The sequence below is a fragment of the Myripristis murdjan genome, chromosome 16 (genome assembly GCF_902150065.1).
Source record: "Myripristis murdjan chromosome 16, fMyrMur1.1, whole genome shotgun sequence".
Taxonomy (NCBI): Eukaryota; Metazoa; Chordata; class Actinopteri; order Holocentriformes; family Holocentridae; genus Myripristis; species Myripristis murdjan.
The window spans coordinates 19296412-19309614 of NC_043995.1; the positions used below are offsets into that span (position 1 = coordinate 19296412).

At 44.7% G+C, this 13203-nt stretch overlaps 2 protein-coding genes across 2 annotated transcripts in view; one reads left to right on the plus strand and one right to left on the minus strand.

Annotated features, from left to right (window-relative positions):
- chrnb2 (cholinergic receptor, nicotinic, beta 2) overlaps window positions 1–9345 on the plus strand; it is a 23035-nt gene extending 13690 nt beyond the window's left edge. The window contains exons 4-6 of the mRNA XM_030072520.1: window positions 538–647; window positions 4181–5315; window positions 6486–9345. Coding sequence (XP_029928380.1) covers window positions 538–647; window positions 4181–5315; window positions 6486–6638 — 1398 coding nt within the window. The 3' untranslated portion in view covers window positions 6639–9345. The remainder of the gene's footprint in view (window positions 1–537; window positions 648–4180; window positions 5316–6485) is intronic.
- Window positions 9346–10611: 1266 nt separating this feature from the next.
- s100t (S100 calcium binding protein T) lies at window positions 10612–11157 on the minus strand. The gene is made up of 2 exons (XM_030073490.1): window positions 10996–11157; window positions 10612–10776 (listed from the first exon to the last, which is right to left on the minus strand). The coding sequence occupies exons 1-2, from the start codon at window positions 11155–11157 to the stop codon at window positions 10612–10614; spliced, it is 327 nt and encodes a 108-aa protein (XP_029929350.1).
- Between the last annotated feature and the right edge of the window lie 2046 nt (window positions 11158–13203).

The window sequence follows — 13203 nt, forward strand, 5'->3', positions numbered from 1 at the left end:
CCGGCATTACAGCTCCGACATGGACGCGACGCGGCACAGCCAGCGAGAGTCGCCACGGCAGGTCAGAGAGGCTCCAGTGTGGCAGCGTTAATGAATGAACCGCACCATAAAGAACAAGGCAACGCCGGCCTTTTTACATGAGGTTACGCAGAGGGCATGAGCGCATTTGCCAAAGCACACGCACATGCGCACACATGAGCCAACCTGGGTGTTATTTTAATCACGCTGATTGGATAGGGGGCTTTGACTGGGTGTTTTTAAAAGACCATTCCGGGTCAGAGTTGAGAGGAGTGCTTCCCCTCTCGTAATGGCTTATGGATGCACGTATGATGTTAGCCTAGAGGACAGACAGCACAAGATGTTTCTCTGGCTTGCGTGGCTTTTGATGTGTCATACTGATTAACAGGCAGACAGACAGATAGACAGACGCTTAAATAGACAGACAGCCAAACCTCTCTGCTCCTTTCAAGATGTCTTTTCGCTGCTGTGTGATTGGTGGACGGGTGACTAAGCATTGTGTTTTCATTGGCCCTTCAGGAGTGGCAGGACTATCGTCTGACTTGGGTCCCCGAGGAGTTTGATGGGATGATGAAGGTCAGGCTGCCCTCAAAACACATATGGCTGCCTGACGTGGTGCTCTACAACAAGTGAGTCACTCCCCCTCCCTTCTTCACCTTAAATTGCTCCTGGAAAACTTGCACAGGCGCCTGCGTGCACACAAACACGTGCAAACAATAGAGCTCATACAAGCACACATGTATAAATAAGACTTGCACACACATACACGTCCACTATGTTTTAACCCCGGTGAACCCTCTTTTTTTTTTTTTTTACACAAGCCAAAGCCAGTTCTCTGGTGATTTGGTCTAGCTGCTGTCATTGTAAGTCACTGTGGATACGAGCGCCAGTTAAATGCCTGAAATATAAATGTCTGATACACGCAGACCCACCACACATGACTGAATATGTCCACAGTCATCTATTCATGTCCTTCATGCAGGCCTCACATTACCACACCTCCAAGTCTCACGAGACACTTCAAAGGTAACGGAAAGCTGGAGACATTTGTAATACACACAAACAGACACACACACACACACACACACACACAGGTGTATAAGCGCATGTATACATAAGCACGCATAGATGTGTTCATTTGTGCACACACGCAGACACAGATATACATACACGCGCACATGCATGCACATGTAGGTGAAAATACACACGCATAAACATGCAAACTGCCCTCCTCCATCTGTTTCAGGTGTGCATTGTGTGCGACTGTTTTTGTGATCCATGCTCCAGTATCCCTTTGCAACAGATGTTAGATAATCAACACTGTCTTTGCCTTTTCATGCAGTCTTTCCCTTTAGTCTCTGTCCAGGACAAATCAGGACCAAGGAGCAGGCCGTAGTGTAAAAATCCTATCCACAACATCTAGCTCATGTAGCTAGCTCTACAATACTCCATTAGAAAACATGTGGCAGTGAGCTTTGATTCTACCTTTCAGTTCAAGCACAAGTTACATTTTTTATTGTCCCACAAAGGAAGTTTAGGTTTGCAGCTTGGGCTAAACCTCCTGTGGGTTTATCATTGCTATGTGGCTGAGTTTCGCTCACAGCCACAGAACTTTATTGAGGGTTCAAGCATCCAAGTTGCTGTAGCAGGGGCAGCATTAACCTAAGGGGATAGTCATTCTAATTTCCATGTGACTCGCAGAGTAATGTAGATCCAGTTGTGGCATAATGGCCAAGGGTGGTACAGTTACTAAGTGGTTAGCACTAGTTCCTCCCAGCGAGAAGGTCCTGAGTTCAAATCTCAAATCCAGGCAGCGTACCACAGAGGAGAGTAAAGTGAAGACCTTCGATCCAACAGTGGAAATAACAGGGGCGTCTTGCAGAGCGAGAAAGTTATTATACAGGATCTAGGTTCATGTCTCAGTCAATGCATAAAGTTATTTAATCACTGATTAAAGAGTGTGTGACTAGTTATAACAAATCTTAATTTCTGGGGATTTAACACTCAAAACTTCCACTGAAAATCATAAAAAAAAAAAAATCACACAAAATCATAAAAAATGGATGAAGTTTAATGAGTATTTTGTATGCAGTACCTACCCTGGATTTTAAAGCTGCCACACTCTGTTTATCATGAAAAACTGATTGTGGTCCTACAACTCTGTTCTACTACGCTATACGTATTGTCATACCTTATTTAGTAAAGATACCAAAAATTGTAATATTATCTTTTAAAACCTGTATACAGTTGATGAAAATGTCTGATGAAAATTAGTTTGATATTCTCAACACATTTTAATCTGCATTGATGTAACTTCAATGCAGCATTGCAGCCATCAGTTCCAAAATAAATCTATGCCATTATCCCATAATATGGGAAAAAAAAATTCTAACTTTGAAGTCACTTAAGGGGAAATTTAAGGCTCAATCATAGTTTCAAGGGTGTAAGATAAATACATGAATAGCCTACTACAAATATCTCATCAGAACACTCCATGTAGTAAAACAATACGATCAACAGTAAAACAATGCCTTTCAGAATGATGTAAGTATAATAATGTTAAATAATATAAGAATACTGTAAGTATAATTTATTAAATGTCGATCGTGGTGGTCTGTGTAAGCCAAGAATGTAACAGACCATTCGTCTGTAATGGAAACTGAGCGTCTGCCTGTAGTAGGTGAAGTAGACCTTATCAGAATACAATGATCTGCCTGGCCTTCTCCAGTTTCCCTCCTTCCATCTTGGCCTTACTAAAGGATCCCTAACCCATCCACACCGGATAAAATGATCCGGTTACCCCCACACAGCCCAGGGCGACACATCTTCCTCCATGTTTCCATCACTGCCTCAAACTCCCACTGTCAATCACCTCAACAAGAGGATTAGCTCTGCATACAAAACTCCAGCAGCCACTAACTGCCTCGGGGATTTTTCGCTTATTAAACGAATTAATTACACTAAATATACTGACTTGTTCAAAAGTGGAAGTAACTAATTAAATTTACTCATGTTACTGCATTGTTTTTGTGTCTTTTAAGACTGTAATTATACTTGTACTCAAGCACATTTTACTTGATTGTACCTTGCTACATTTTAAAAAGCATTCTGTTACAGAGTAAAAAGATGCAACAGAAACCGGTCCGGTCTTTTTTTTTTTTTTTTTTTTTAAGCTTTATCTAATCAGGGATGGCCCTTGAGAACAAGCTCTCTTTTTTCCCTGGATACACAAAGCATAAGATAATATAAAAGGATGTGTTTAAAAAAAAATGCAATAAAAACACTTGGCAGGTCAGTCATCAAAAAGAGGAGTAATTTGCGCTTTTGTTTTTAATTCCTAATTTTTCCAGATGAAAAAATCTCGTGTGAACTCTGCTCTCTCCTCATTTTGGAATCACATTTAAGGGTCTCCTGTAGTGAGGGTGAAATGTAGATTTTTACAGCAGTACTCTTCTGCTTTGAGTAATATCTCAAAAAACAATACTTCTACTTGCGTACGATGATTTAATATTGTTTGTAATCAAGTCGCAGCTAAGAAGTTTCACCTTATACAGAGTGTATTTGAGCCCTGTGTAAGACTAATTGCAGTAGGAATTAGTGTTTATTTATTCATTTATGGATTATCTTCTGCCATATGATATATCTCTTAATCTGTTCTCTTGCCAAAATCTTGAGAGGAATTCAATCTCCGTGGCTTTAACGCTGTCAGTCTCCGTTGGCTTGTGACCGAGGCGTCTAATTTGAGCCGTTTAATCCGACCCAACCTGACCCGTGAACTGTGTTTCCTCTCCTCACTACTTGTCGGTCCGAGTCCTACATCTGAGTTCCCTGTGTTTGTAAAAGCAGGTATGAGTTACCTTGCTGCCCTGTGTGTGTGTGTGTGTGTGTGTGTGTGTGTGTGTGTGTGTGTGTGTGTGTGTGTGCGTGTGTGTGTGTGTGTCTCTCCTGTGGTCATGGAGCTCTGTAATGATACTTGGGGCAAATTTAATAAGATGCAGAGAAGAATCATCCCTTTTCAGGTTATCAAGGGGAACAGCCACTGGTCATACTTTTTGTTTGAAAATTGAATTTCAGTAAAATGACCACAGTCACATTTATCTCTCACATCCCTTCTCTTCTTTTCTTTCTCCTTCCTCTTTGTCTCACTCTCTCTGTTTGTCAGTGCTGACGGGATGTATGAGGTGTCGTTCTATTCCAACGCGGTGGTCTCATATGATGGCAGTATCTTCTGGTTACCGCCGGCCATCTATAAGTCAGCGTGCAAGATCGAGGTCAAGCACTTCCCTTTCGACCAGCAGAATTGCACACTGCGCTTCCGCTCTTGGACCTACGACCGCACCGAGATTGATCTGGTGCTTCGTACCGACGTGGCCAGCATGGACGACTTCACACCCAGCGGGGAGTGGGACATCATTGCCCTGCCAGGCCGCCGAAACGAGAACCCGGCGGACCCCACTTACGTGGATATCACGTACGACTTCATCATCCGCAGGAAGCCTCTGTTTTACACCATCAACCTCATCATCCCCTGTGTGCTCATCACATCCCTGGCCATCCTGGTCTTCTACCTCCCCTCCGACTGCGGGGAGAAGATGACGCTCTGCATCTCCGTGCTGCTGGCTCTCACTGTGTTCCTGCTGCTGATCTCCAAGATCGTTCCACCTACTTCACTCGATGTTCCTCTAGTGGGGAAGTACCTGATGTTCACAATGGTCCTTGTGACTTTCTCCATTGTCACCAGTGTGTGTGTGCTCAATGTGCACCACCGCTCGCCCACCACACACACCATGCCCCCCTGGGTTAAGCTAGTGTTCCTCAACAAGCTTCCCGCCCTGCTTTTCATGCGCCAGCCCAGGAACAGCTGCGAGCGCCAGCGGCTGCGGCAGAGGAGGAGGGCCCAGGAGCAGAAGGAGGGGGGGCGCGGTGGGGAGGCCGGGGGCTTGATGGTGGGCCTAGGCTTGGCTGGCGCTGGGGGGAACGGAGGTGGGAGCTCCACAGGGGTTTTCAGCAAGGAGAACAGTGAACCCTGCACCTGCTATGTGAACCGGGCATCCGTCAAGCAGTTCGGAGGGGAGCTGGGCGGTGCAGGAGGGGGAGGGGGATCCATGGATGGTCTAAATGGGCTGAGGGATGGCCGAGAGGGGAGCTCTGGGAACCTGTCCCGGGGGAAGCAGGTAGCAGGGGGTCCCGCTCTGACTCAGGCACTGCTGGGACAGGCCTGCCCAGGGTTTGAGGAGGCTGTGGACGGGGTACGCTTCATTGCCAACCACATGAAGAGTGAGGATGATGATCAGAGTGTGAGTATTACACTGTCCTGATGTGCATGATATCACTTCCATGTTATTCTGTACCAAGGCAGAATATTGTGTTGCTGATATGAATAATATCAAACCATAAATATTCTGTGTATCAAAGATCCCATGAAATTGGTATCTTACTTACTTGATTTTATTTATTTTCTTTCATAAAAGGATGTTGCAGCAGGACATAATGTGAGGAAGGATCATTTAAAAATGTAAACCAATAGGATATCAGTTTTATTTGATTTGATGGCTGGAGGAGTGGGGTAGTGATTGGCATTTTTGTTTATACCTACTAGTGTAGCATAAGGTCACCATTTAAGACTTTAACAGTCAACCATAGCTCAGTGAAACCATAAAGCTCCATAATCATAAGGAGCATAGACCTGTACTTTGAATGCCATAGCTTACCGCATTATAGTGAAGATTTTCATATCTCTATAGAGCAGTGCAGTTTAGCTACCATTTGAAACGCATGTGGGACTGTGCCAGAGCACAAGCAGAGCAGACAGATCTGGCAACGCAATCACAGCCCTCTGAATATTCAACACAGACATGTAATTATAGCTGCTGTGTGACGTGAGCATAGAGAAGGAGTATAGCCGGGTTCCCCTGGGGCTGGGATAGAGGAGCAGAGACAGTAGGATGAGTAAGGGACGGCATTTTATCTCCTCTCCTCAAGGCAGCGTAGGAGAACAGGCTCCTCTCGTCAAATGAAAGACCCTGACATAGGGAATTAACAATCCTCTGTAATTCTGTCCATCATCTCCATAGTTACCATCCCGTCGCCATGCCGACCACTTTTAAGGCCTCCCTCTCCTGGCACAGTGGCTCATCGGCCCTCCCCCTTCCCCTGCTCCCCTTCCATCGCTCCTCCCTAAGTCATCATCACAGGGGTTACAGTGTCGGCCCACCCTGCGTTTCTCTGCCCTCCTCTCACTCTCTCATCTCTCATGTCCTTCTCCTCCTCCTTGACTTGTGTCGGACCTCATCAGAGCTGTGTGCCAGAACGAGTCTCAGTTCACATTAACCCTTAACCTCCATTAACTCTCTGCATTAGTGAAAGAGGAGAGGGAGCTAGATAGAGAAGGAGAGAGACTCTGCTCACCCTTGTCTTTCTTGTTACCCCATCCTAAACCCGTCTCCTCTCTCCCTCCCAATCCACAGGTGAGCGAAGACTGGAAGTACGTTGCCATGGTGATCGACCGCCTGTTCCTGTGGATCTTTGTGTTTGTGTGCGTTTTTGGAACAGTGGGAATGTTCCTGCAGCCGCTCTTCCAGAATTACACAGCCAAGACCATCACCAGCACACCAGGCTGACCATCCCTGGGCCCCAAACACGCTGACGGACAGCTCCCCCACCCAATCAGCACAGCAGGACAGGGCCAGAAGGGGGTGGGGGGATCTGGGTTTTATTGTGTCTGTGGAACTGGACCTGAAACTGGAACTGAACAGCCACCACACCCATTACCTTTATAGTAATGTTTTTGCAAAGAACAACTGTTTTTCTTGTATGAAGAAAAAGGAAAACACCATCATATTATTAACTGCAGTTTTTTCAAGACGGTCAATGGACTGACCTCCCCTTTCTGGTGGAAAGGTCCCGCCCTTCTCTCCTCATAAGCCAATCAGGGAGAGCAAGCACTGGTCTACTCCCTGTAGAACATTGTGCCAGCCAATCTGCGCTATCCGCCTCAAGCTGACTGTTCAATTAACATGACAAGTCCCGCCTTCAACACCTAGAGACATTATTTATCAGAATTTTGACTGATGTCAGTGGGAGCTAATCAGAAAGGGAAGGGAAGTTCATATCAAGGTTCTTATGCTCTTTTGTTTTTATTTTTCTGAAATCCACTACTTCAATGAACTGATTCAGTATATTTTATCATAGCATAGCAGCTTACCACAATATAGCATTGAGTATATATTATTAAGATTTCTCTATGTGTTAGCTCATGCAGGGGTTTGTTGCTGGTAGAGAGACTATGATGTGTTGTTTGATTCTATAGATTAAACAAGAATGTGATATGAACTGTACTACACAGCCTGTGACGCGCACACTAACACGATATGTGTACAAGCAACAGATTGTGAAAGAATGAATTAAAATACGTGAAAGGTAGCTATTTTAAAGGAGGAGCAAAGGTAAGAGATGCATTATTAGAAGAAAGTCAAAAGGGTATGGTTATAGATTTTGCATGAACAGTTTTTTGTCAAGGCAGTTCTGCACAGCAGGTACAGTATGGTAGCAACCTGCTGTGCCAGACTGCACAGTTGCAGTGAGACGAGTCTAGCTCCTGGGAATCTGAGGAGTCTGAGCCAGGAGAGTGGATGGGACTTTTCGTGTGACGGACAGTAGAAACTTGAACATGATTTCCCCGAGATGTATTCGCAACTCAGTCAAGATGGGACAAAGATCAAGTAGTGGAACTAGTAGCGTGTGGATCAGACACTGGTAGAAGGATGGGAATTTTCTCATGAAAATTAAGCTATTGTGTGTATTGATATGTAATTACACAAATGTTCATTTTCTGTCATTGCTGTGATTTCCGTATCAGAGTAAGACAGTGTCTCACTTGTTCCTCCTCTCCTTTCCTCACCTCTCCCCTCCTCTCCTCTCCTCACCTCTCCTCTCTCGGAGTGTTGTGCTGTGTGACTCAACCTTGTATGTAACAGTGGGTAATGCCACATTGTAATGAGCATATGCGCACACAAAGTCTACAGCTATTACTGCAATGGGATCTGTTCATTTATGTAATGGTCAGAGCATATGTATACATGAATGTGTGTATGCTTGTGTGTGTGTGTGTGTGTGTTTGCATGTGAGTGTGTCTGTGCACATATGTGTATGAGAGTGTGTGTGTGTATGTGTGTGTGTGCATAAGTGCGTGGCCCATACCCCAATGCATTATCACATCTGTCAGATGCAATGTTCAGGAGAGCGTATATCCTCAGTGTCTCCCCCACCCCCTCTTTGTTCATCCCTTACAACCTCTCTGTTAATTCTCACCCCTTTATCTGCCCTCCCATGGACAAATGCAGTTTTACTCCAATTTATTCCAGTTACAATAATGGTATCATACACTCCCTAAACAGTTTCTCTTAAAGGCAGTCTTCCTTTTCATCTTGGAGTGGCTGGTTGGTCATATTTTCTCCATCCTCCCGGCCCCCTAACAACTCAACAAGATGCAAAGGGCCTTTAGAGGCACACGATGAGTGGAAATTAAATTAAAATTTCAAATAGAACACTGAAAATAGAAAAGACATGACAGTAGGACCAACACTGACTCAGTCATCAAATCAGATAACAATGTACAGTGAAATCACGAGCGGCAAAGCAGATGAAGCATAGGGCAACACTTAATGCAATAAATAACGCAGATCTCTTTGATGCAATAGTGAAATTTCAGCTGGGGGGCAGCATCAAGGAAAGACTGACAGCAGATGGAGCAAGCACAATCCAGACAGTGAGAGGGAATACAGTGTACAGTGGAAGTGGCAATAGACAGAGACAAAGGATTGCTGGTGTTGTTACCGCGTAGGAAAGCCACTGTAAATCTCTGATAAAAATGCTGTCTAATCCTTAGTCACTGTCACTCGATATGAGAATCCTTGGCTCTTCGCAGTGGTGTGGTCCAGCCTGCAGCTCAGCACAGCCCTGGACTGGGAGATGTCTCTCTCTCTTTCTCACACACACACTCTCTCCTTCTCTTCCTCTGGAGGACGGAATTACCCAGGGGATCCCCAACAGATCCCTAACAAGTGTGAAAAGCTTATCAGAGACCTGTGAAAACTGAAGGCTGCGCAACTCCACACAAAGTGCTGTCCTTCTCTCTCTCTCTCTCTCTCTCCCTCCCTCTCTCTCTCTCACTCTCTCTCTCTCTCTGAGCTCCTCAGCCTCACTTCCTCTGTCTTTTTCTCCACATTTCACCCTCCCATCTTTCACTTTCCCCTCCTGACTCTCAGATCTGCTCCTGTGCACACCTTAACCAGTCAAATAAAGGTTGTAGGTTCAGATTAATCCAAAGCCGGTGTCTGGTATGTTGTCTCTCTCTCTCTCTCTCTCTCTCACACACACACACACACACACCTACCATGCCATGTGCAATGGTAGGCTGATTACCCAAACTTCCCATTAATCTTACACCACAGGATAGAAAGAAAGAAAGAAACATTTCCTGGCTTTCTAATGTTAATGCTGCTTAACTTCCTTTATATACAAACAGAAACGCTCACACCTACACAAACACACACACACACACCGTGCTTTTTTTCCCTCTAGGAAGCGGGGCTTTTAAACAATCACTGGTGAAGGGCCCAACCAAGGTCACGTCTAGTTCCCACTATTCTTCTGTAAAGACAGTAAAGTATAAACTGGCACCAAAGCTGGAACCACTGTGACCTTTTTTGATACGGAAGGACAGTATAAAGACCTGAATTCCATTGCAGAGGCAGTTACAACAGCCCTTCTAACAACAAGCATGTGACTGCATATCATATCTACTGTGCATTTCAGAGAATAACATAATATAATATATAATAATAATATAATATAATAATAACATTGCCAGTTGACCACAGATGAGTGATCAGCCTCTGCCCAATACATCTACTGCTGAGTCGTGTGCACAGCTGATGACAGGTAATACAACACTGAGTCAATACAATCAAATTCGACCAAGCACCACTTGCTGCCACCTGGTGGCCATTATGAGCCCTCCTTTTCTGCTGTAATCAAGCACAAGCAACAAATTATTGTTTGAGGAAAAGTTGTGTTTATTCCATCCAGGAGGGAAAATCTTTTGCATGAGTGAACAAAAAAAGGTTCAAAAAATGAAAGAAAAGAAAGAGAGACGCATATTCACATATTCAACAGTGACAGTTATTGGTATTGACTTAGACTCCCCGAATTTTCACTCTGGTAAGTACAACTTGTGATGGATTGATAGGACATTGCACACAAATACACACTCACACACACACACACACACACACACACACACACACACACACACACACGCACACACACATACACACAATCACAAAACACTTACTACACAAGTGACTAACAGATGTATGTGTGAGCGTGTGTATTTGTGTGCATAAAGTCCATCACAGACAGAATGTCCAATGCAGGGCTCAAGATGCATCTTCAGCCTTCTCTCACTCTGGTCTCAGCCATTTCCTCCCTGGACTGTATGCATTGTGGTGTGTGTGTGTGTGTGTGTGTGTGTGTGTGTGTGTGTGTGAGTGAGTGAGTATGTGTGTGCATGTCTTTGTGCTGGGTATATCTTCACTTCTTTTTCTCTTGCTTTTCATTGTACTCCAGGAAGAAGTCGTTACAGGCCACAGTTAGAGCCCCGACCAGGATGATGAACTCGGTGAAGTCCACCTCCCCGTCGTTGTTGGAATCCAGGTCTCCCATAACCTTATCTACTGCTTCCTTGTCCTGGGCATTCTGCACTCAGACAGGAAAGAGAAAAATGGGTATGTGAGTAAGTGAATATGAAAAGATACAAAATATGAAATAAACTAGGACCTGTCTGCAGGTCTGTGCACACAGAATCCCATTGCAGGTAACACATTCGTTCTTCTATGTACATATGCAGACCACTATATGAACGTGTGTATCAGCCTGTATCTGCAAGTGTACAGGATGTGTGTGTTGCATCCTCACCCCCAGGTAGTTGCCCAGCTCTGTAGTGAGCATCTCTTTGAGCTCAGCCCGGCTCAGCGTGTATTTGTCCCCCTCGTTGCCAGAGTACTTATGAAAGGTCTGGATCATAAGCTGCATGGCGCTCTCCAAGGTGGAGTTGTTCTCTGAGTTGGGCAAAGACATTCTGCAGAGAGGAGAGGACAGCAGAGGAGAGGAGGAAACAGAAAGAGGAGGAAGGACAGATCATGTCAGATCTCCTGACTTCAGTATCTGCTCTCTCAAGCATGGAGGGCAAGTCTGCTGCAAATCAATACAAGGTGAAAGCCTCTCTCCACCCTCTCACTTGCGCACACATGTTTTTTCTCTCTGTGTTTTCACACATATACACAAACAGAAAAGTGAAATATAGGCTGCAATATCATTGCTGAAATAGCTACATCCCCCTCTGCTATCTGCTATGGAGAACAGAAATGTAAGCTATCCAGCAGCAAGGGAGGTATTTGTCAGAGGTGGAAACCCCGCAGACCCCTGGGGTCAAGTTGGCTCGAGCAACTGTTTACTCATCAGTAGTGCTTCCTCTCTGCCAGTGGCCCTGATAAGGATTTGCTGCAGATAAACTGATCCTCAGTCTGTGTGTTGCTTTGCCCCAGTGAGAGGACCTCTGGGAGACCAAAGATAGCGAGCGGCCGGACATGTGAGCCAGCTGATAAGAGTGAAACTCTAAGCTGGTAAAACACTAAAACCAGTAGAGATGTAACTGGGACATACAGTGGCAGGGAACCTGAGCTGGCTTAGCCGGATGGCAGTGAACACCGGAGACAGGTGTAACTCCTTGCCATTCTTTAACCTGTACCACCTCTAAACACTGAAGCCTGATCCGAACTGTCAATCACAACTGAAGTCTGTGTTTCCCCATGGACATCTAAATATTCAGGGGATCAATGGCATACAAAACACCTCAGAAAGATACATTTAAACAATGAGGAGATAATGTAAATTAAGGTCAGGGCAGAACAAAATTAACTCAAATCTAGTTGTTACACAAGTGACCAGCATCATGTAAATAAACATAAAATCCCATCCTGTCTTTGTTGCTGGTGAACAGAAGGACATGCATGCATATGCAAGAGACAACCCACTGATAGACAGTATCACAGCCACAAAACCGCTTGTGAAAGAAAGAAAAGGTTGCAAATGACTAAGAAGCAGAGAAACAGTTATTTTTGAAGCACTGAAGTCTATCTTCTACATCCCACCTCCCTCTGTGTTTGGGCTCTCCCCCGTATTTATTACCTGGTCGGTGGATTAGTGCTGGCCTGCTGGTCAGGTGAAGAGAGAGAAGGTAACAGCAACTGATGAGAAGGATGAGGAGGACAATGTCTTAAATACACCCCTCTCTCCACCCATCCCGCTTCTCCCCTCCTCTCCTCGCCCTCTTTCCACCTGTTCCTCCTCTCCCCCTTCTCTGTTTACGCATCAGACACCTGCCATCCGTTAAATGGACACACATACGATCCATCTCCCCCTCTGTCAAAAATGACACCTCAACACAAACCTCTAACGGACAGTAAGCAAATTGTGTCACCCATAATTTGACCACAAGCCTGACCTGCAACACTGACCTCTGTGAGTGCCCTTGCATATTTTCAAAGTGGTCTCTCTTTTTTCAAATGTCAGTCTGAAATGAAGTTGAGTCACTGAGGAGAGATATATTGTGAATAATGAGTGGCACTTGGTGATTACAGAGTTTGACAGAAGGCCAGAGAGAGACTTGTCCTGCAGCATTCATGCTCTGATGAGTTCACTGCACTGGATCAACAGCTTTCCTGGTTTGAAAGAGTTTGGGTGCAGTAACAGTGACATATCACTCAGTGTGTTACAGCTCCATGTTGTGATAGTGGATTCTTCCACTACTCTTTGTGCAGACATCTTGCACTACATGTTTTTAAGATCCTTTTATTGGTTTATAAAGCTTTTAATGGTCTTGGCCGAACCTATTTATATATTGGATTTGCTTTTAGCCTATGAACCCTCTGCAGCCCCCAGGTCTTCTGTTAGTGGCCTTTTAATTATCCCTAAAATCAGAACAAAAAAAACCCAAAAAACATAGTGATACATCCTTTTGTTGCTACTGTCCAACTCTCTGGAACAGCCTTCCTGAAGCCCTGAGCAGAGAATGCTGATATATTAAAAAAAATAATGGAAGACATACCCTTTGGTCTGGCTTTT